We start from the raw sequence: 22,713 nt of genomic DNA, 5'->3' as shown, positions 1-22,713 counted from the left end.
TATCTCCAGAGTGTCCTAGTTTCAGCTGGGATAGAGTTAACTGTCTTCCTAGTAGCTGGTACGGTGCTATGTTTTGAGTTCAGTATGGGAAGAATGTTGATAACACCGATGTTTTCAGTTGTTGCTAAGTAGTGTTTAGACTAATGTCAAGGATTTTTCAGCTTCTCATGCCCAGCCAGCGAGAAAGCTGGAGGGGCACAAGAAGTTGGCACAGGACACAGCCAGGGCAGCTGACCCAAACTGGCCAACGGGGTATTCCATACCATGGGACATCCCATCTAGTATAGGAACTGGGGAGTGGGGGCGGGGAATTGCCGCTCAGGGACTTGCTGGGTGCCGGTCGGCGGGTGGTGAGCAATTGCACTGCGCATCATTTGTACATTCCAATCCTTTCATTATTGCTGTTGTCATTTTATTAGTGTTATCATTATCATTCTTAGTTTCTTCTTTTCTGTTCTATTAAACTGTTCTTATCTCAACCCGTGGGTTTTGCTTCTTTTTCCCGATTTTCTCCCCCATCCCACTGGGTGGGGGGGGAGTGAGTGAGTGGCTGCGTGGTGCTTAGTTGCTGGCTGGGGTTAAACCACGACACAGAGCCAGCTTACAGGAGATCCTAGAAATACTCCAGAGCACAGGGGAACAGATTACACTGGAAGTTCATAGACAGAAGTCTGCCCATGAGCCTCCCCAAACATCTGATGCTGCAACTCAGACGGACTTCAGAGCAGGGAATGAGCAATGCCGCAAGGAAGAGAACTGCAGCAAATCGTGTTTAAATCGCTGCCTGGATGGGTATGTACAATGTGTTGCTCAAGGTAAAGAAATGTCTCCTAGAAAGCAGCAATAGCATAGCATGCAAAGCACAACATCAGCCAACATCTCTCGAAGCTGGATTTCTAATCAGCTGCATCCACTAACAGTAAAACAGGCTAACCTAGCTCCTGCCTAGCACTGGCTCTTTGGTTTGGCCATTCAGACAATAACAAAAATATGGCCCTCGGCATGCCAAAGCACAGAGCCAGCCCCTCTCACGGGGCTGGGGAGGGACCTGTGTTTCTGTTTGGTTTCTCCACAGGGCTTTCTTTGATTACTTGCTGCCACAAGATTGCAACAGCGATAATGAATCTAATTACCCACTTTCTGCACCCTGTGCCACAGGAAGAGAAGAGTTGAACTATAAGGTATCCCATCCTATTTTGCCTCCATACTTTCCAAAAATCTTTGTCAGTCACCTCAGGCTTACATCATCAGGTTTGCCAAACCAGATTTCATGTTCCCTGCTCTCATTGCATTTCTCTTTCAAGCATTAGCCCTTATTCATCAAGATGAGTTGAGGTCCAGCAGCTGTTACTCCATCCCTGCAGCTCTTTCCAGTGTCTCTGGGAGCTTGGTAAGGCCACATCTCAGGCTGTTTACAGCAGTAGCAGGGAGAGCTTAAGGCAAGAGAGAAATCCTGCCGTTGTTTATGGTTGGAGGATGCTTAGAGAGATGACTCATGCTCAGCCAGGGAGGATAGCCCCAAAGATATCTAACAGCTTGTGGGTGTTTGTTTTTAGGCAGAAAGCGAAAGCAGTAAAGGCGAAGATGAAAAGCAGGCATTTTGCTATCCCAAGTGGGACAGTGGCCTGGGCTTTACTGACACCAGCACTCAGCCAGGTGAGAATTCAGGGCCCGATGCAGGAGTAGCATCAGCCCGTGGCCAGGAAGGTCCCAGCACAGATCTCTGTGCCAGCACATCTGCACGGAGAGGACTCCTTACAGACTTCCCCACCTATGACGAGTTAAGCGATTCCTGTTTCTGCGGCGTAAGTGCAGAGGAGTGCAGTAAGATTTCAAGAACTCCTGGAAAGCAGATGCAGCAAATAGAGACCCATTTCCTGGGAACAAGAAATGCCTCACAGGTCAGGAGGCCAGGAGGGGGGCTGCAAGCAATGCAAACAGGACCAGTGGCTCCCTAAGTGCCTTCAGGTTGGTGAAAATAGCATCCCAAGAGACAAAGGGCTGCAGCACAGGAGTGAACTCTGCCTGCAGAGCGCAGCGAGCGGGAACAGAAATAAAGCCAGCGAGAACAAACCGTCAGCACGGGCCATAGACACGTGCCCACCACCACACATCGCTGCCAGCTCAAAACAGCTTACGATTCCTCATCATGCACGTCATTACAGGAGCTACACGAGCTTGCTGCAGGAAAAGGCTGCTGCAAAGTGTCTAAGTGACCCGGCTAGAATGTCAGCAAAACCAAGGCGATGCAATGAAAGCCCAGAGGGCAGAGCAGGGGAGAACAGGAACAGATGGAGGCTGGCATGTGAAAGGAGCAAGCGGTCCTTGAAGAAGCAACACGAGAACTGGCTGCTAAAGGACAGGGCGTCGAGAATTGCAGAAGAACAAAGTGGACTGACCGCAGATGAGGACACCCTCAGCGAGATGAAGACTGGGAAATACTGGAATAAGGCTCAGAGAAAGCAGCACATGCTCCCAGCCAAGGAATAGAAACAGAGAAAAGCAGTGCAGAGCCACAGGGAACAGCTGAGCGAAGACAAAGCCTGCACTGAGCACAGGAGAAACTTCAGTATCGTGGAGCTGAGTCAGAGGAAACTGATGAAGAACAGAAGCAAGAAAATCTTGGACAACTGGATCACCATTCAGGGGCTTCTGAGCCACAGGACCAGATCGCCAGATGGAAGAAGGACATACAGTCCCTTGCTGTCTGTCACAACTGTGTAGCAACCCTCCTGTCACTTCCCAGAGGGTCACCCCAGGCATCAGGAAGGAACAGTGCATCTTCCCAAAAGCATCTTCTGTCACTGCAGAATGGTTCCCTCCAGTATATCCAAACTTCTGCTGGTCATTGTGCCCATTAAAGTCTCCCTGAAGAAATAGGGAATGCAGTAGAACTACAAACTGGGAATTCAAGCCTGATGACAGGCTTGTTTCTCCACTCAAAGACAGCTAGACGACCCCAGGGTCCACGGATCATTGTCCTGATATACATATTGTCTACTTCACTGAACATGAAGATTTGGCTCACTACATTTCAGTCTGATTTTTTTGTACAGGATTCTCTGCAAATAAGGTATTTACCTCCACATCCAACTCTTTCCATATTAAAGCATTTTGTTGTTGTTCTGGCAAAAAGAAAAAATAATAGTATGCTTCAATCTTTAATATTATAGTCGTATCATTATTTTCCACAGAATTGGGTGTGCTATGCATTCCTGTACTTTAGTTCACAGCAGAAAAAAAAAAAAAAGAAACTGACTTAGTAAATATAGTTGTTTACTGTAAAATAAGAGACAGAAGTAGAAAGAGAAGCCACTTAATAGGTCCCTCTGTGGATTCTGCTACCAAGGGGGAAACAATACTCCCTACAGAGTTGCTGCATGTTTTATACTTATTAATAACCAGGAAAAATGAAAGATCCACAAGCCCACTGAACTCTTCCCTTCCTCCCCCTTTAAAGATTTTAGGAAAGAGCTCAGCTCCAAGTGATGATTAAAAACCACCCAGTTATGTTCCTAAGCAGCAGTGCTCAAATTGAAGATTTGCTTGTGCTACCCAATGCTCCCTCCTTCGCTATTCTACACTACAAAGGAAACAGCTCCAAGCTATGACTTGAAGATATTTCACAGTTTTGCAGGCTCTAGTAGAAGGAGATAAATCTCTCTAGAGGAAGCAGACAGTAGTGGTCCACCCCTCATCCCCACACTGCCCCAGAGCTACTGAGACCCGACCACTTGGATCTGACGGAAAGGACACCAGCCAGCCAGGAAACTTGGTTTGTAAGCCCACCTCAAAAGCATCCTTACTTCTTTGCACCTTGTGCTGGAGAAACACCATCTACCAAACAGTGATCTGTGTCAGCTCACATCACCACAGAGCTCTCGGCAAGGCAGAAGAAATTCGAGGAATTAAGACAGGAATAAGGATCGCAAGTTATTAGCTAAATAAAAAAACCCCAAACACCTAGAGGTAAAATAAAGGCCTATTAGAGGAGCAGAGCAAGGTAATTAGCAGTGAGCAGTGGGCAGTTTTCTGTGGCTCAGTGTCCTCTAACTCCTGTCTGGACCATTCTAGACCATCCTTTCACACAATGTGGAGCCAAACTGCCTTGCCCCATCTGGAGCTACTGTCTGCACTATTCCATTAAGACTCAAGCTCTGTCTCTACAGTCCTGTACTAACTTATCAGACTCCAAAGCTTAAGAAAGTATTTGGTAATAAACTGTGTCAGCCAGAAAAAAAAATTACAAATTTTGCCGTGAAATACTGCATCAATACTAATAAAGAGACAGAGACAAGAAATTGTATTAAATCTCGGTTCATTACCCTGCAGCTCTCCTTCTCAAAATCTTCTGCAAGAAGCAGAGTGCCATGCTCACCAAGATACCCCCTATCACTCCACTTCCAACTCCTACCAAGCATTCATAAAACAATTCTCCTTGCCAAAAGTGCTGCTGTTCTTGCACTTCTTCATGGGTGCTGTTTTCTGTGTTTCCTTCCACCTCATTTGCTGCTAACTTCTGTTCCCAAGTCAAGGATTTTTGAAAGTTCAGATCCACTAAGTCACTTCGGATCACTCTGACCCCAAAGTAGACCCTCTTGATGACTCTGAATGTCTTCAACAACCGCACATCACATCGGTAAGTCCCTGCATCAGACTCCCTAGTAGGGGAAAATCTGATTACAGAATTGGGGTTTTTGAAAGGTTTGAACAGTACATTATTTGTTGTGATAAGGCCTTGGGCAAGCCTCCACGTATAGCTATAGGCTCGGCTACTAAAGCCGACTGCGTCCGAGGTCATGCAGCTGAACTGGAAGGGTTTGCCCACGGGGATGGTGAAGTGGAGTAAGCCACAAACCCAGCTGGTCAGGCAGTCAGACCTGTGCAAGGTACAATTCCTCCTCTCTCCGGCGGGAGTGATCTCGCACATCTCCTCCAGTTTGAAGCCCAGCCCACAGGTGACACTGCAGGATGTGGTGTTGACTGCAATTTTCGCTACAACTGACTTCAGCTCTGCTGGGATGGTAACTTTTTCAAAGGAAACTACCAATGGCAGATACAAAGCACAAGGTAATATCCCAAGGATGTGGCTGTTCCGCGAGGTCTTCATATTGGGGTTATCAATCAGACATGCTACTTTCTAAAGCCACGAAAATCCAGTAGTCAAAAAACCACAAAATCATTCTTTGTAAATCTTCAGACTTAGTATTTCTGAAATCCCACCAGTATCATCTTCAGGACCTAATCCTTCCAGTAGGAAAAATCCTCCAAGACAGGCTTGAAGTACAACACTGCTAAAGAAGATGCAACACATTACTATGTTGGTCAGAATGTGAATTGTTCTTGTAACAAGGCAATAGAATGTTTTAATCCACTATCTTCCAGCAAATGGAATCTATTTGACAATTTAAAAAAGATTAAGTCCTCCCTTCTCTGTAAGATTTTACATCCTGTTTTAGATTAATTTCCACTGTAAAGAAGTACTGTTCCAGTTTAATTTTCCCACCAAACTATAAAGCAATGTAAGTAATCATTACTGGAACCCTTAAAATAATGCTGTTGAGCATACGGAAATCATAATTCCCTATGCAGCACCTGCACAGTTCTGTCTTATATACACGTATCCCAAAAGTACTCCTCAAATTACCAAGATCACGAAAACACGATTTCAACCTCTAGAGTCTGATGGCACTGACATCCAAAGGAAGCTGAACTGTATTTTATCACTGATGATACCCATCTCTACGCAGGGCTCAGCGGAGTCACTCACATCTCCGTGAGCCTGCGTTCCCAGGGGAGCGGTGCCAACATCACAGTCCAGCTGCCCGGGTCAGAACGCGGCCCCAAACCTTCCGAGGGAGAACAAAGAACTCCCCTACGTGTGAAGCCAAAGCAAGTCCTCCGAGATGAGGACTCAGCATAAAAGCATCGTATTAGGCTCCTGACATCCACTATCAGACTCAGAAGGGATTCAACAGCACTGGCCTCACGGCATCACTCAGAGGAGCTGCGAGCCTAAGCCCCGTGCTCTGTGTCATGTACAGCCACTGACTCCGAAGAGAGGTATAAGCCAAAATCTCCACATTCAACTGATGCATCTGTAAAACAGAAACCACTCGTATGCTGCCATTGCAGCAAAATGCTTGAAGAGGAGACATCCCAGTGTCATTCACTTAGTGCTCAAGCATTCCAAAAAAATAACACACTACTAAAAAAGTTCTTCATGAAAAAAAATCAAAGTTACTTATTTTTGATGGAGTAATTGAACTATGGTCAAGGCAGTTCAATAATCAGTGTCTCCTTACCAGCAACTGAATTATGGATTGCAGAAAGGATTTGGATTGCCACGTTCTTCAACAGCTCTGCTAATGAATATCCAAGTTTCTCTTCCTAACAATCCTTAATTTCTTAAAATGAAGACTTCTGAAGATCTAGTATATGTATTTTCCACATTCAATTTCCCTGGAGGTGCACTCTACACCCAGCATGCTTTGTGTTCAGCTCCCCTTTCGCGTGTCTGTCTCAGAGTGCCGAGGCTGCACTCAGGTACACAGGGCTTTTATTAGACTACAGATTTACTCCTCTCTCTTGAAAATAGATCATCAACCAAGTGCCACAAAGAAACCAACCAACAACACACCAGCTGTGGTGAAGGCACAATATATTTGTGTTTGCACCAGAGCTGTGTTGTAGGATTCCTAAACATTGTCACAATATAAACAATGACGGTTGTATGGAAAAGCCAAGACTTACCCATTGACTTTAGGAAATAAAACATACCTCTTTATTTACAAACACAAAACCTAACATCACTGCTATATACTACCATCAAGCCAGTATCTGACAAATATTGTACAAAACTACAGATACCAAAAAATAAAATAAGAGATGGAAGAAAATAAACCAGGGACATATACACTGTACAGAGAAGTTTTAACAGAAATGAAGGCTGGAGTCTGTGGCAAATTATATGCTTTAAAACAATCTAGAGAACCATTGCCTTTGCATCTTTTAAAGCTTGTGGGATCAGCCACACCACATACGGGTGGATTTGACGTAACAATGTTCCAGGAAAGATGCGAGTCATCCTACAGGCAGAAAGAACAAAGAAAACTAATACTGTACGCAAGGGGATGGATTTCATTAAATGAAGCAGGCCACTGTACCAAAGCAGGAAATGAAAATAAGAGTTTCAAAAAACCTTCTGATTTGAAATGTCTCCTCTCCTCCCATGCTTCTATCTCATGCAACTACTGCATACTTCCAACTGTAAATTAATAAATCTCTTTATGACTCCTCTTCTTGGTTTTTAATGTCTGCAGGATACTTTGAAAATTTAAATACGTAGTGATAATCTCAATAATTACATCTGGGGAAAAACTGAAGTAATTGCACAGGAACTATAAAAGTCTATAAAACAAGGGGCATTAGGAATGAAAACTTTCTTTTAACAGGCAGTTGGTCTAGCACAGAGAGGTGTCAGGCTGTAGGTATCAGACAGAGAAAGTGTCTCTTGCCATTCCCACAAGGAAAATATCACAACCATCTTCAAGGAATAAAAGGTTAAAGCATGGCTGGGAATGAGCTGTTAGCATTCATCTTTCTTCCATTCTTGATCCAGTTTAGGGGGGGTGGAGGGTGGACAAAAAACTGAAAAACTACTGTTTCAGTTTGGAGAAATATTGGTTCTGTTTTTTCTCTAACTGCCAGTACCTACCAGCTAAGGAAGAAACCAATTGTTTCTGGTAGGGAACCTCACAGGAAAGAGAAAGAATAAAAACACTTGCAAGGACAGAAAGAAACTGCCAACACAGCTTTTCACATCACAGGCTAGAAGAAAGCATATACACTGAGTATTTTATCTAGAGCTACTTTCACTTGTTCCTTCTCCCTCCCATAAGCAGAGTCATCCTTCATGTCTAAAATATTCACAATATGAAGATTCATTCTTTGCAGACTTCAGAGGGGGTCTTGATTCTTCACATTAGATCTCTATCCACTTGAGATGAAATCAAACCTGGCACATAATCAGCAGCAGTGTTTCACTAAGCATGTCAGCATAGAAGACATCACACTGAGCTAACAGAAAAGCTGATAAGGTAATACAGCTGGCATAGAAGGACTTACAACTCACCAAAATGAAAATTAACAGCAAAGAAAGGGAAGTTTGCAGGATACACAGTCATACGGCATCAGGAATAAAAATACACACTTTGGGTGTTCTTCAATCCAGGAACAAAACAAAAAAATATTTAAAAGACAACGGCTGATAAGATCTGGAGTGGCAGAGTGTTGGGTACCAGCTCACTTTAGAAATAGTTATATATGTCAACACAAAGGCAGTCCAATTAGTCTCTTTGCAAATCACATGACCTGAGAGTCAGCATCTTACACTGTTCGATGAAGAGGCAGTTAAGGAGGAATGAAGGCCGTTTCCTCTTCCATATTCATTTCTTACAAAAGTCACTCCCTGAATCCATGAACAATCAGTCTGCTGTATTAGTCAGTCCACTCTGACTGAGCATTTCATCTATTTTCCACATTATGGTGTCAATATAGGAAAGAATACAGGAAGATAGAGAAGAATGTCTTCATAACAATTCTGAGATTGCACCACCTGCTAAAGAGATCAAAGACAGGTGAAAAGTAAGTAACCAGACTCAAACAGATGTTACCAGAAAGCAGAGACCACCAAATACGGTAGCATTTCCAGAAAAAAAATGAAAGAGAACAAGATTTTCTAGATAAGCCATTCTTTTCAGAATGAGATATAATCAACAAGATACTATCTATGACAAATTAAGATCTACAGTATTTCTGCATTTGTATTTGAGATCACGTGCACAGGCATGGACAAGGTGGCTAAGGAACTCTGAGCTTTTACTCCAAAAAGTTGCAAGCAAACTTACCTGGTGTACAATTTTTTGATTCATCAATCCCAAAAATCTCAGAGCAAAGGACAACTGAAAACAACAAGTTCCACCTAAGTCTGGGTTAAACCAGATTGCTGTAAGATTTTATTCTAAAACTATAAAATGGATCGAGCTTCTCAGTTTGTTTATACTGAAACCCGATTTTGACATAGCGTACAGTGACACAGACGTACTTGCGCCAGGCTCCAAGTTCCAGCCATGCAGCATGCAGAAAGACACTGTATTATGGCATATCAGCAAACAGTTTCCAGAGGAGAAACGCTTGCTGTGTGACTGTTTTAGCGACTGGTTAGTTACTTCAGAAAGCAACAGCACAAGGAACTAGCAGAGTTAACAGCTTCAGGCACAAGAGACAGAAAAGGCAGTCTGGCTCCAGGATCCCAGGCAGGTGGCCATTTGAATTTGGAAGTGTGTATTTGCGGTGTGGTGGAACACCGGCAACCCCAAGAAAAAACTGGCTGCCCAAAATAGGATTCTAAGTGCAAGCCGTAAAGAGAACAAAGGAAGACAGACATGAATTTCATGAAGTAAAAGACTACTGTGAGTTTGGAAAGATCCAAGTGACAGTTTCTTTCAGTGGACAATCTGTTCTTCTTATAACATGACTCATATAGACACTTCCAACACTGACTACTGAGATCTACTGCATGGATCTATTAGATCCTCTTAAGTCAACAGTACTGTAGAAGGGAGCACAATAACAGGTCCTAATGAGAGACAGCAGTCCATCATAGCAATATTGATTATTTGCCTATATCTCAATCAAGCTAAAGAATGCCACCATAGAAAAACACCTTAAAGTGCTTACAGGCAGCAAAAACTAAAAGTAAATTTTAGAAAGCTCTACCATCTCTGATAGATGGGCAAAGTAAGTAGGGAACTTGGGTCTAAACCCATTTGTTTGTAAGAAAAGAAAATTTCCATTCTACACTGTCCAAAAACCAAAGCTAACTGTACTGGCACAGGTATGCAAATCCCCAGCTTAGCAGCAGTAAAATTCCACTGTTGTCTTTTATAGCAAGTCAGGCTGTAACAACTGCATGAAAGCATTACAAACAAAACCACACAAAAATCCTCCCAAATACGGCTTTGCAAGGATGTGTAAAAAAAACAAGAAAGGATTCTGTCTAGAATGTTGCTTCATTTGAAACATGTTAGAGGAAATGGGAGTATTATTTTCCCAGCTCTCAGAACAGACCAATGCAATAGTGATCACAAGCTGCAAGAAGAAAGTACACTGACATCTGTCTGCAAATGTTTTACTAATTTGCTTGATATACAAGTTGATAACAAAGTTCCATAAACTTACCCTGAAAAAGTTGAACAAAAATACTTGCTATTAAAACTACTTCTCTGAAAACAGACTGCTTATACAGCCACTTAAACATGGAAAAGCCAAAATATCCAGCTTTTTTTTTTTTTTGAAGCAAGTGATGACTGAAATTTGTTTTGGAAGCCACATTGTTAAGTTTCCAGTGCACGATCCTTTCTCATTTATATCCTTTTGCATATGGTCATGTTAATTAGCAGCACAATAAAGAAAGCAATCAACAGGCCTGCTGATAAAACTAACGGTTATACTCATTTGGTCTTCAAACCGGTCTTGTCCATCCAGCATGGTATAACAGAGTGGTCAGGATGTGTAACAGATGCCAGCAAAGACACCTGAGGATCCACACAATCCGGTAATTCCTTACTATCATACATTAAAACATACTGGATGCCCCCTAATGACTTGAAAAGTCAAAAGAGAATCAGCCTGTCTGGCAAATCTGACACTAGAAGCTAAGCAGTACCTCCCAGGCTACAAACAAGGTCTAAGGATATTCTTGTCTATCTGTTTAATATCTAGATTTTGCAAGGTGCAGCGTGAAAGGATTAAATAGAAGCCCAGAAAACATCCACCATGTTTTTCCATGTATAGACTAAGTTTCCTTTATCCCATTCCCTTTTTCAGCAAATAGCAATTATCAGTACTAGTACAAGCAACATAACAGGAGCTGAGCAGGAAGGACAATGAGCAAGGTGGGTAGCATAGGACCAGCAGTGAGGGAAGGAAGGGGGGGGAATAAAATCACTTCCATACAGTCTAAAATCCACAGCAGCAGCTGCTGATTCAAGGAAATGCAAAATTTGATAGAACAATTACATTGTGTCTTTGAAACTGTTTATATATCAACCCTGAGTTCTTCATTACAATCTAAAAAAAAAAAAAAAAAAAAAAAAGGAGTTCACATCACTTAATCCAATCATGTGCTTTCTTTACTGCGCTTGAACGAACTTTTCCCAAATAAGAAGCTGAAATAGCAAATGAGACAGATGGGAAACACTTGGTCCCTCTGAGACTGTCTAGACCTGGACAAAGCTGACTGCAACAGTCCTGTTTTAGTACACAACCAACAAAATATGACCAAAAAAAGAAAAGGGGGGGGGAGAAAAGTCCACCAAAACCTATCCTCATTTACAGCAACTGTACTTTCTGGAATTTAATGAAGGCTGCTGTATAGCTAGGAATAGAAAATTCAGCCCCTGAATTTTATCTCAGGGGTCATTTATCAAGTGGACCATTATTGATGCTCCATTTCCTAATTCTGCCTACAGAACTTTTCCGTTCTTCATCACTCTGCCTAGTATTGATGGCACAAAGTATCAATTTCAGCTTCAGAATCCTTCACTATTCACATTTTCCCCCCCTCAAAATCGACCCACCAAAACCAAACATCGTTACTGTTTATGTAAGAATTGATAGAAGTTATTGAAAAGATTCAAGTTATCAAAAGACATTTTGCTTTTGAAATGGTGCTCAATCTCTATTAAAACCCTACATGCTCTTTATATGCAATAACACAGGCATGGATATCAGTTTTATTACAAATATTGAAAGCACTCCCGCTTAAAAAAATATAAAATTTTGCCTATCCTTGACAGCAGCTAAACATTTAGTAAGCAAGTGCCATTTGGGAAGATAAAATGCTATGACTATATTAAGTCAGGGTCTGTACAAAGCAAGGCCACCAAGCAAGCCAACGACGCTCACGCTGGGTTCCTTACCTGTCAAAGGCTGTCCCAGCTCCGCCTGCACTTTACCCTTCGCTGCTCCTTCCAGAGGTAAAGCACCTCTGTCCCCTTTGTAGAGTTTCGGTTTAAATGGAGAATCTTTGTCTTTACCTTTTGATCCTTTAGGCCTGCCTGCTTGCTTCTTCTTGGATTTACCATCTCCCTTCACACCCAGCAGCGGATGGACTTCTGTGGAGAGACAATGTGTTACCAAAGTGAGTTATCCCTCAAGATGCTTGTATCAGCACATACAGCCCTTAGTGTTAAATACAAACAGCATTAAAAATTACAGTTTCAGGATGCCTTTACTCATTCCTAGCTTGCAAAATGCCAGCAGATTTGCAGAGTTGGTGGCTATTAATAACTGTTGTAAGAAGTGACTTCAAAAGGAAGGAGAAAATTAGGGAGTGACCTTCTGAACTTCTGGTCTTCAGACAAAGTTAAGGCAAAGCTAAAAACCATCTCAGATGCAAAATAGGCACTAAAACAATGGCAGCTTCTACGCACCATCATTAGGTACTCCTTGTAGTTCAATGTTGGTGGTTTTGGGCTTCTTCTTTGGTGCCTGAGGTCCATCAGAGGAGGACTGCCTCTTCTTCTCGGATCCTATTCCCTCATCAGTTAAAGAACTCTGAACTGCATCTGGTGGAGGTCCATAGGGGTTTTCTTCTGGATCTTCAACTTCAGGAGCAATGGGTAAGTAAAGCAAAGCCTTGGAGTCCTCCAGTTCTTCATCACTGTGAAGGAAAAAAATTTGCTTTCATTTAAAACTAGGGGATATTATAACATATTATACAGGGAATATTAGCGATACATTTTGTATTCATACTTTAAACAAAATATTCTTTCACCTGCTACAGAAGGCAGCAATGGGATCCACACTAGTTACATCCACTTCTTCATCTTCTGCAGCATCAGCACCTGAGAACCAGGGAAAAAAGACAAATTAAAGACAGTAAGGAAAAGACCAAATTAGTTAGAAAGAATGGGACTGACTGCTTAAATGTCTAAGCATGCAGAAGTGAGAATTAAAGCAGAAAACAAACCTAAAGTATCTCCTCTTAAATCCATCAGGTTCTTATTTTTCTATGTTCTCATACAGACCTATTGTTATAAAACACCAATAATAAAGCTAGATAAAAGATTTAGAATCTTCTAAATGTTTTGTTGTTTTTACTAAACTAGTTCTGAATCTGATTAAATTTATTTTAATGCTTAATTCCCACAAGCCAACATTACACTTCAATATTAGAAACTGCTAAACAACAATTAATCTAAATATGAGAAGTGCTGCAAAGCCTGGTAATGAGGAGAGCTCTGTGGTATGCTAGGAATAATCCTTATTTCTTTCCATAGCTTAACCATAGCCTTTCACAGTACACAATTTTTTGGCACCACCAAGTGGCCAGGTTGCACTGCTACTGATTCAAATTCAGCACTGCCGCTGTTGAGAGCAAGCCTGTACAATGTTAGCTGTCTATTTGCTGCTGCTTTCTGCTCAAACATGCATTGGAGAGGGGAGACATTTCTAAAAAATGTTGCACGTCAATTGGCAGGAATCATATTGATTGTGTTAGTTCATACATCTTCATTTATCCATTCCTGTTTTGTCATTTAATATCCATGTATACTACTGTGACCACTAATTTTAATTTTTACTACGGTCATGTAGTCACACTACCAACTATTTGCTACATAGAAACCCACTTTCAGCAGTACCTGTCTGTTCTGGTTCACTCTTATCTTCATCTTCAATGTCAAATTCTGACTCTCTCTCTTCATATTCTACATTTTCATCCAGCTCTTTGAAGTCAGGTGCAAAGGCACTCCAGTTTTCCTAAACCACAAATTCAGAACAATTTTTACCTTATAACAGCAGCTGTAGTGAGGACTCGTGCAATTACAATCTCATTCTGCATTAAAATCCCGCAAGCCACACAAAAGATCACAAAAAAAAAAAAAAAAAAAAAAATCAAGCATCGTTTAGGTCCACAGTCATACGGCAAATTAGGAACTGCACAAGGTAGTTCCTACTGAAAATACAACATTGTAATATTCCTTAAACATTGCAATGCACGTCATAAAACAAAGCTGTGTGTTCACATTTAGCCACTTCAGTTTTGGCTCGCTCGCTTACTCAGATTTCCTGTGCTTAAACACCACATTCAGAAGGACACCATTCCCACATAAAATGTCCCTGTGATGATATTTAAGAATTAATGCAAAGCTTAACTAGTTCAGCGGCTGAAGTATGAGTACCCTCCTCACATTCAACAAGATGGTAAACATATGTCAAGTTAGGCAGGTGAACCTAAAAAGCTTGTTGAATGGGGATTTAATAAAGGATTTCAACATGCAGCCGTACAGTCTACTAGGATGGAGACCACTGGGGAATCCTCTTAAAGAAACCATCTAAAACACTTACCACTTGATTCTGAGCCCATATTGATACAACACCACTTGAAATAGAAGCTATGATCGGTCGGACAGGATGCCACTAGATTTATTTGAAAGAGAAAAGAGGAGGAACTTATTGGTAAATGGAATTAAGAAAGGTTAGTTTTCAAAACAACAAGAAACATAGTAATAGCAGACAGTTTTCTTACTGCTACATCCAAGAGCAGCTCTCCTCTGGTCCCGTGGAGGATTTTCACTAGGTTTCCAATACTCTTCTCCCAAATGTACAGGGCATGCTGTCGTGCTGAACCTGCCACTATATATTCACCGTCACCAGAGAAACAGCACTTCTTCCATGGTGTCCTGCGTGCAAAGACAGCATTACAAGTTAAACGGTTAAACAACAGCAGAGCATGGAAGTCGGAGGACTGCGGAGTGGGCTTGTTCTTCAGACTGAGGTCTTCCAAACTCCCAACCACAAATAATAGTTAAACTTCAAATCAAATTGTGACAGACAGGTTTCAAATTAAAATATCTGTCCATTACACTGAGTAAGATACCAAACTACCCTTCATCCAGAGACTCCCATTAGTGCCAAGCACACAAACCTCACCTTTTCAAGTGAGGCTGACCAGCCATTCTACTGCCTCTTACCGGTTCACTAAATCCTGCAGCTTCTGCATCGGTTCAGGCTCCCCATCTCGTCCACAAGTTAGAATTTCACGGCCATCGTAGACCCTGATTATCCGGTCTGCTGTGTTTATTAAAAAGCAGCTGTAGAAAGGAGGGCACAGAACATGCATTGCATTAAAAGACTAAAGATTAATTGAAAACTATAGGGTAGATTGACAGAGCATACAAGGTCGGAAAAACCCCCACAATTCTTTCACGGAACATATTCTGATTCTTTTTATTTCCTTAAAGATACCACTTGATAGATGAAGTAACTCACCTTCCTTTCCGAGCAAATTCAATCGATTTAATAGCTGTGGTGTTGCTGGTTCCAGTTGTCACTCTGAAGGAAGCAACAAGATCCTGAGTGTCTGTTTTTAAGACCAAGATCTGAAGATTAAGGAGACAGAAAGCAATCAGCATCTTCATTATAACTCATTCCCCTCTTGGTACCTTTAACATCAACTACTAACCCTGACAACAGAAGCTTCAGCAATCTACACAGGAATAGTTGGGATTCTGCAACTGTAGTTCTACTACAGTTTCTGTGACAGTTCTGCGACATAAACATTGGCTTATTTACACTGGAAAAGGATCCAACAAACACGGTCAAAGACAACAGCAACACAAACACCTAATTCAGACAAAGATTATAGTCTAGTGATCTTCAAAGATAAAATGCAATGCTTTATTCAGAAGATCATATCAATGCAATATCAATTATTCAACAGACGTTCAGGAAGCTTAACTTGTATATTAAAACAAAGAACGCAACCCAGAAACGTTAAGCATCTTGATAAAAGCAGGAAGCAATCTAAGCTATTGCATCCAGTGCTGCCTGCTAAAGTCTCACCTTCCCCTTGGCATTGCCCGTATAAATGTATTCCCCTCGCCTGTCAAAGGAGGCCACAACATTGAGATCAGAATCATCATCCACAGGTAGGACAACATGTTTGGAGTCTGACAGCGTTAGCATCACTGGCGCCGACTTCATGGGACAAACCAAAACTCTGTTTCTGCAAAGCAGAAAAATAAGAGGTAGTAGTTTCTTCTCTGGAAAAGAATTTCCACATTTAGATGAAGAAAAAAAATCCCAATCTATATCAAGAAATACAGAATACCTCTGTATTTTTATTATCTTATTTTGTCTTTGTTACTTTAATCGCAAAATGACATTAAGCTAGTGTGTACTTTAACTTCCTTTCTTTCTCTGGAAGCTTCTCCAAGTTTATGCAGTAACTTGTAAGCTCAATGAGACATTTCTACACACGCTTCCGAGAATCATTCCCTTGTTTCCTCTCCTCCCGCACTGATATTTTCATAACAAAAAGAGCCACAAAAAATCCAGTTAGGGTCCTAATCACAAGACAATACAACAAAATCATCTATCTGATTTGGAAAAACCACTTTGCAAACTGCAGTAAAAGCATTTGAATAATCATTAGTTGTACCAAAATAAGAGCAGTTCTACCAAAACGAGAGCATTCCACCCTTTTACCACAGGACTTACTGGTCTCGAGGGTGGTACTGAACTTTCAAGATAGGCGACGGAAATCGAAATCTCTGGTCGCAGTCTCCGGAGAGCACATCCCATTGCGACACAATGTTATCGGTCGAAGCACTCACCAGTTTGTGACCATCTCGACTCCAGCTACAGTAACGAGAGGCGGTTCAAGTAAAAGTTACTCCTTAAATGCATAAGACGTGCCTACAGCTTAAAATTATCAGACTCGCGTGTAAATCTGTTAGCACGAAAAATAACCTAACATCCAGAAACTTAATAGCTGTAACACGCTTCCAAACTCTCTTAAAGGAAACTATCCTGAAATGTAGCTGAGTACCCCGCAGCGGGCTGGCATTTCAGCGATCAACACACCCAGGTGTTAAGAGCCGTCAGGGCATCAGCGCACCCGACGCTCAGCAAACACAGGCACGGACAACCTCTAACAAGAATGAGAACAGCCTTTCACACCTGGGGCATAAGCTACGAGCTCAATTACCGCTAAAGGTTGAATTCGGTTGCCCCGATCAAAAAAAAAAAAAAAAAAAAACCAAACCAACAAAACCCCGAGCGTTTTCTCACCATAACGAGCAGACGGGGTGAATGTGAGCGCTTATGATTTTGGCGATGCCCCTGGTGAGGAAGTCCCAGATGACGATGCGCCCGTCGTTGCAGCCCACGGCCAGCAGCGTGCCCCAGCGATTGAAGGTGCAGGTCAGGGCCATGCTGATGCAGTCCAGCGTGCCATCGGCCTCCTGCGGGGAGAGGGCAGCGGGGGGGGGCGGTCAGGCCGCCGCCGCCGTCCCGCCCGGCCGCCGAGCCGCTCGCAGCAGCCGGCGGGACGGGGGTAGCCCCGCGGGGCGGGGAGGACGTTTACCTCGGGGTAGTTCTGGCCGAAGGACTCTGCAACGAAAGGTAAAGACGGCGTTTAGAGTGAGGCGAGCCCGGCGACCCCGCGGCCCGCTCCGCCTGAACGCGCCCCGTTCACGCTCCTCCGCCGGCGGGGAGGCGGATCGATACCCGCCCGCAGGCGGGCCCCCGGCCCGGCCCGGCCGCCCCTCTCCGCCCCCGGCCCGGCCCGGCCGCCCCTCTCCGCCCCCGGCCCGGTCCCCGCGGCCCGGACCCACCGAGCAGCTCCAGGTTCATCGCGGCCGCCGTCCCGCTCCCTCCGTCCCCGTCGCCGAAGGACCCCGCTGAGGGGAAGGGGGGGGGGGCCCTAAGCTTGCGCTGCGCCGCCCGGGCGTTCGCCTTAACGAATCCCCCCTCCCGCTCCCTTCCACCTACAGCCCCACGACCCACCGGCACCTCGCAACCCGTTGGCGACCCGAACCGCGATCGCCGGACCCAGCGCCGTCCCCCTCACCCCGCAGCGGCGGGGCTCGGTAGCGCGGCGGGGTTCAGGCAGGGCCACGGGCAGCCCGGGGCCTGCGCGCGGAAGGTTCCGGGCGGGTCCCGCGGCCGCAGAGCCGAAGGTTCCGGGGGCGGCGGAAGAAGCAGCGGGAGCGACGGGGAACGATCGTTCACAGCGGTTTTAGGTTTGTTTTTTGTTTTTTGTTTTTTTTTTATTGTGCAGCGCCCGGTAGGCGAAGGCTGAACTCACAGTCGCGTCTCTGACAACACACGGAGCGCAGGGGAAGGAGAGGGGTTAGTACGGCGCAGGTCGGATACAAAAAAAAATTAAAATAAAACCCCACAACAATAATAATGATAAATACAACAGTTGAGCTCGGTCGTTCCGGTTATTGCACTTTTTGGTACGCGCTCGGTAAGGTGGTTACATTTTCCTATAACGCCGTTATACGGGCCAGGCGGGGCCCCACTCCCCGGCCAAGCAGGCGAAGCCGCTGTAAGAACATGTAGTGCTATTTTATTTTTAAGCCTCGCGGGAGTTGGAAGCGGATAAAGGGCAGCTTTCTCCTGAAAAGGACAGTTATGCTTCAGGAAAAAAAAAAGAAAAGAAGAGTTACTTGTGTAACTTTTAGCGGTCCCCTTCCCCAAACACTGCACCAGTGCAGCCCAGCCAGCTCCCTTGCAGGTAAACACCGCGCCTGCTTCTCAGTCCTAAAAGAAAGCATTTAGTGTCAGAAACAACCCTCTGAATTAAGGTAAGTATCCGGTGCTTCAAGACACAGCAAAATCAGGATCAGGCTGCTGCAGCCCTCCAGACCATTCCTCATCCCGCACGGAGCGAGTGCATTTTCCCCCAGCTCGTCCCGCTAAGTGTGGTGTGAAGGAAAGGCTTAGAACTGGGCTGGGGAGGCTGAAGGGCAGAGCAAGTTCCTGCTGCGCTTGAGCCTTGCACTGACCTAGCGACTCTTCAGCATGTGAACCTCACAGCAGTGACCTTTGTAAACAAAGCGCTCTCTCTTCCCCCCCCCCAAAGTCATTTTAGGCCTGATCTCCACTTCAGGCTTAGAGGAAGGAAGAGATGAGGTTTGCTCCTCACTGTTCACAGAAGTCAGCCCTCGGGGATTGAGCTTGTTTTAAGTAGCAACGATCACACTGCTGGAACAGCACACGCTGGTTTGTGTCCATATACAACAGAAGCCAGTCCGCTACCTGGTTACATGTGGTACATTGTACAATGCACAAGTTATAAATACCCTTTTACAACATAACATTAAAATATACTGTAACAAACATCTTCAGTACATTGAGGCAATAAAGGTAGCCTTATCTGGGAGAAGAATACCTGCTCAGCTCAGTCTCACTGCACCGGGCTTAGAGGTGTTTGAGTTTGGTACCACTTTCAATTTACAGTCTGTGGAATCTTTTAATAAAGTAATTATTCACCTTGTTTTCCTTGCTCTGATGGGGGGGGAGAACACTAGGTTTTGAAGACAAACAGGGTATGCAAAATCAGGCAGACTTTATACCCAATGGAAAAAAAAAATTGCACAGAAGTAGCTATACTGAGTTTGGGAAGAGCTGCAGATCTACAATGCTGCACATGCAAAAAGACAAACCAAATGGAAACAAGACATTAAGGTAGCTACAAACAACAATAAAAAGGCATCAGATAAGTGTCTGGAGATGGCTACACAGGAAAAGCTATACAAGACATTTCTGGAATTGCATATACAGAGATTCAAATTTTATTCATACATTTATTATTTACACAAGCTACCTCTACTCATTGCCAGAGACTGACCTTGACTCTCCTAGTTTTAAATAAGGTTACTAACCACCACACACAGCAGAACAGAGTTAATACTGTTAGTGTCATAGGTGGCATCAGTGTGCACCAAGGCAGTGAAACGCCTAACGATTCTACTTTGGAAAAGTATTCGTTCTTCTGCGCATGTGGTTCTTGGTTGCTGCACTTTCAGCTGGAGCAGCTGGCAAGGCTGTATCTGTATAGAACCATACTGTTAATGCCATCACAGACCAGAAAAATGCCCACATGTGCAGGTAAGTAAAAAAAAAAGTCTTTTTTTATATAAAAAAGCGCATTAATTCTGTTTATTGCACAAAGAAAGGAAGATTTAAACTGAACTAATACTGCAGGGTTATGTATCCCTTTCCTTTGTTCAGGCTGTTTAACAGGCAGACTATCAGTTGTAATTTTGCTGTATACTAGCCAATAAATTCCGGCAACAAAGTGCAGTAATGCCACATGCTTACACTACTTTGGATGCAGCATGCTCGCTTTCCTGGGTAACAAAGCCATTGCATGCCCATCCTCTGCAGCTGGGAGGAACAGTAAACCCAGGGAGAACTTGCCAACTCAGTATTTCCTCGTGTAGTAAACAAGGTGCATTTTCTATTTCGGCCTCCACCCTGTAAGTATGTTACATTAAGATCAACCAATCTTGGCCCAGAAATGCAAAAGGCAAGGATGTTATTTTCAGAAGCAGCCTTCTTGGGAAGGGCAGCAGGACCACCCTAGCCCATACCTTCCTTGTGAAGGATTCCCCTCCCCCCTGATTTTTTATTCTTTTCAATGCAGCCAAATTAGAGATCCCAGAGTGAAACGAGAGAGGAACAGACACAGCCACAATACACAGCTACTGAAGAAGAATGAATGACCTGTTTTCCCTCAAGCATGCTCTCACCAAGCGTGTGACTTTAAAAACGCTGAAGAAACCTTATTTTTAAAAATATGTCTGTCATAGCTAGCACAATTTAAAACTGTCATTGCCTTTACAACTAATTCAAACCCCAAACTTAATTAAAATGAATTGGCATTTTCCCCATGGACAGTCATTAGTTGTAATGACTTTGTTTCAGAATTACAATATGTAATCTCTGAGCAGTCTTCCATTTTACCAGAAGACTGTAAAAGAAAGGTCAGGTTCCTTCAGACATTCAAATAACTATTATGAAGCAAAATTACCAGGAAGAGAGCTTGTTTACAGAAGTAAGAGGTGAAGGGTACATAAGAGATAAATAGCTTATAACATGGGGTATTTGCACTGCAGTGGAACAGTAGATAAACCCCCTTAGGTAAAACACGGAAGCTTTGCTCCTGTCAATGTAAACATTTTGAGTGCTGCAAGAAGCTAATACAGATAGATGCTCTTAGCTTCTAAACACTTTCTAGCCTAGAGCTTCTGCTTTCTCCTTCCTAGAGCTTCTGCTTTCTCCTTCCTCTCCAACCGCACTGCAATTGGTGCCAATCGATAAGTGATTGGGATAGTTATGTGTAGACCAAAGGCCACCTAGGACCATCAGTTAATGGGAAGAGTTTTTACTTTACTGAGTGAAGACTGTTGTGATCAACTCCTGGCAACACAGACACTACCTGAAACACATTGGATGCTTTTCTTTGATTGGTGTTTGTGTGGGATTGGCAAAAATCCCTTTTAGTTCAAGGGCGTGGATTTTCTATCTTATTTGCACAACTCCATAATAAAAGCTGCAGCAGGGTAACTAGCATCAATGGGGGTGTACCGGGGGAGAGTTCTCTGGCTGCTATTCAAGATGGAACATCCCCAAGGTCTCACCTCTATGAGCAATCTTCTGGTTGCTATTACCTGTCCCACTCATGTTAGCTACAAAGAGCTACATCTGAAGAAGCCATCAGCAGAGTTAGGGGTTCAGAATTCTCCCACAGTTAAGAATTCTTCTGCGCTTCCTTTTCAAGTAGAGTCATCCAACCCTTTATTTGGGTGCTCAGAGCTTGACTTGCAGAGCCTGTCCATGATCCCCTGCAGCATAGGTTGAACAATCCCCAAGAGAGGGCGCTGGGAGGAGTCTCCATCCCAGCAGGCTTCCATCAGCTGCCAGCATTCCTCATCAAACACTGGAAGACGCTCCGGGCGAACTCCTGGAAAATGGAGAGGGACCTGGTTACCATCAGTACACCTTAAATCTGAGAGAAGCTTTGCCTGATGCTCATTGCTCTGGTGCAGGCTGAAGTGACCAAAGTGGACTGTCTGGGGTCTAATGCTCTTGATAAAGGCTTACATTTCAGCAATGCTGCTGAGACATCTTTGGGAGAATTGCTGAAATCACTCAGGAGATCATGCACGCTTCCAGAGGATGGCCAACGCATGTAGTTTCACTAGAGCCTCCCCTTTGCGACTATTTGGGAGCAAAATTAATACCCTCCCCTGTAAGAAAACAAATCCCCCCACCCCACCTGCTCATAATGGTGCCTTTGGGAGCAAGTTCAACATGAGAACAAGCAGTGAGTGCAGCCTTCTGACCAAATACAAGACTCACTCATCTGAGTTAATCTTTTTCACATGAGAAGGGGAGAGATTATACACACAGGAACTAAGGTCACAAAGTAGTAAACCATTCTGATACCATGATGCAGCATGGATTAAGCTACCACAAAACATAGTACTACTCTAAACCTACACAAGCGTAAGAGTAAGTTTATATTTTGGGGAACAACTATCACAGTGTGTTTTACTCAACATCCAGCTTCCTCAGCATGCTGCATATTAAGCATTTGAATGTACAGATCACCGCAGATTCCAGAAGTTGCAAGGGATTAAACATTCTTTAGGGGATCATGCCTGGCCGATTCTGGAGTCTGGTTTACATCGTAAGTGTTGTACTACTTTGCCTGGTTTAAGCAGTGTGCTAGCACAGTTCCTATGACACTGGCAAAGAGGTGGTTAACTGAAAGCCTTTCTTTATTCCTGCTAATTTTAGTTAGACTTTCAGTAGAACATGTCCAAGTTTAACTAGACAAGTGTT

General features: G+C 43.5%; 3 protein-coding genes across 5 annotated transcripts in view; all 3 read right to left on the bottom strand.

Annotated features, from left to right (window-relative positions):
• Positions 1-597: 597 nt before the first annotated feature.
• TMEM81 (transmembrane protein 81) lies at positions 598-6,622 on the bottom strand. The gene has a single exon (XM_030001226.2). It carries the CDS (start codon positions 5,108-5,110, stop codon positions 4,322-4,324), a length of 789 nt encoding a protein of 262 aa, XP_029857086.1. The 5' UTR covers positions 5,111-6,622; the 3' UTR covers positions 598-4,321.
• Positions 6,623-6,761: 139 nt separating this feature from the next.
• On the bottom strand, positions 6,762-17,914 carry RBBP5 (RB binding protein 5, histone lysine methyltransferase complex subunit). 2 transcript variants are annotated; one of them, XM_030001225.2, is made up of 14 exons: positions 17,688-17,914; positions 17,438-17,463; positions 17,143-17,315; positions 16,570-16,710; positions 15,913-16,075; positions 15,340-15,449; positions 15,042-15,161; positions 14,597-14,750; positions 14,416-14,487; positions 13,710-13,827; positions 12,842-12,911; positions 12,498-12,727; positions 11,985-12,179; positions 6,762-8,617 (listed from the first exon to the last, which is right to left on the bottom strand). In XM_030001225.2, the coding sequence occupies exons 1-14, from the start codon at positions 17,704-17,706 to the stop codon at positions 8,592-8,594; spliced, it is 1,617 nt and encodes a 538-aa protein (XP_029857085.1). In that variant the 5' UTR covers positions 17,707-17,914; the 3' UTR covers positions 6,762-8,591. The 2 variants fall into 2 exon arrangements, with proteins under 2 accessions (XP_029857085.1, XP_029857084.1); XM_030001224.2 differs by having other exon boundaries at positions 6,762-8,620; positions 17,688-17,912.
• A 366-nt stretch (positions 17,915-18,280) lies between these two features.
• Positions 18,281-22,713, bottom strand: part of DSTYK (dual serine/threonine and tyrosine protein kinase) — a 28,153-nt gene continuing 23,720 nt past the window's right edge. For both annotated transcript variants that reach the window (XM_030001214.2, XM_041119599.1), the window contains one exon: positions 18,281-21,829. In XM_030001214.2, coding sequence (XP_029857074.1) covers positions 21,642-21,829 — 188 coding nt within the window. In that variant the 3' untranslated portion in view covers positions 18,281-21,641. The remainder of the gene's footprint in view (positions 21,830-22,713) is intronic.

This window comes from Aquila chrysaetos, chromosome 24 (assembly GCF_900496995.4).
Source record: "Aquila chrysaetos chrysaetos chromosome 24, bAquChr1.4, whole genome shotgun sequence".
NCBI lineage: Eukaryota > Metazoa > Chordata > Aves > Accipitriformes > Accipitridae > Aquila > Aquila chrysaetos.
The sequence above is the reverse complement of the archived record's forward strand: the minus strand, read 5'-3'. Positions and strand labels throughout refer to the sequence as shown.

What these genes read in the sequence shown, in the direction of transcription:
- RBBP5 (XM_030001224.2), bottom strand. An exon ending in AGCTGCTCTTGGATGTAGCA is followed by an intron (nt 14,488 to 14,596) that starts GTAAGAAAACTG and finishes AAATAAATCTAG; the next exon opens with TGGCATCCTGTCCGACCGAT. An exon ending in GCTGGGACAGCCTTTGACAG is followed by an intron (nt 8,621 to 11,984) that starts GTAAGGAACCCA and finishes TGATCTCTTTAG; the next exon opens with CAGGTGGTGCAATCTCAGAA.
- TMEM81 (XM_030001226.2), bottom strand. Translation starts at nt 5,110, where the DNA reads ATGAAGACCTCGCGGAACAGCCACATCCTTGGGATATTACCTTGTGCT.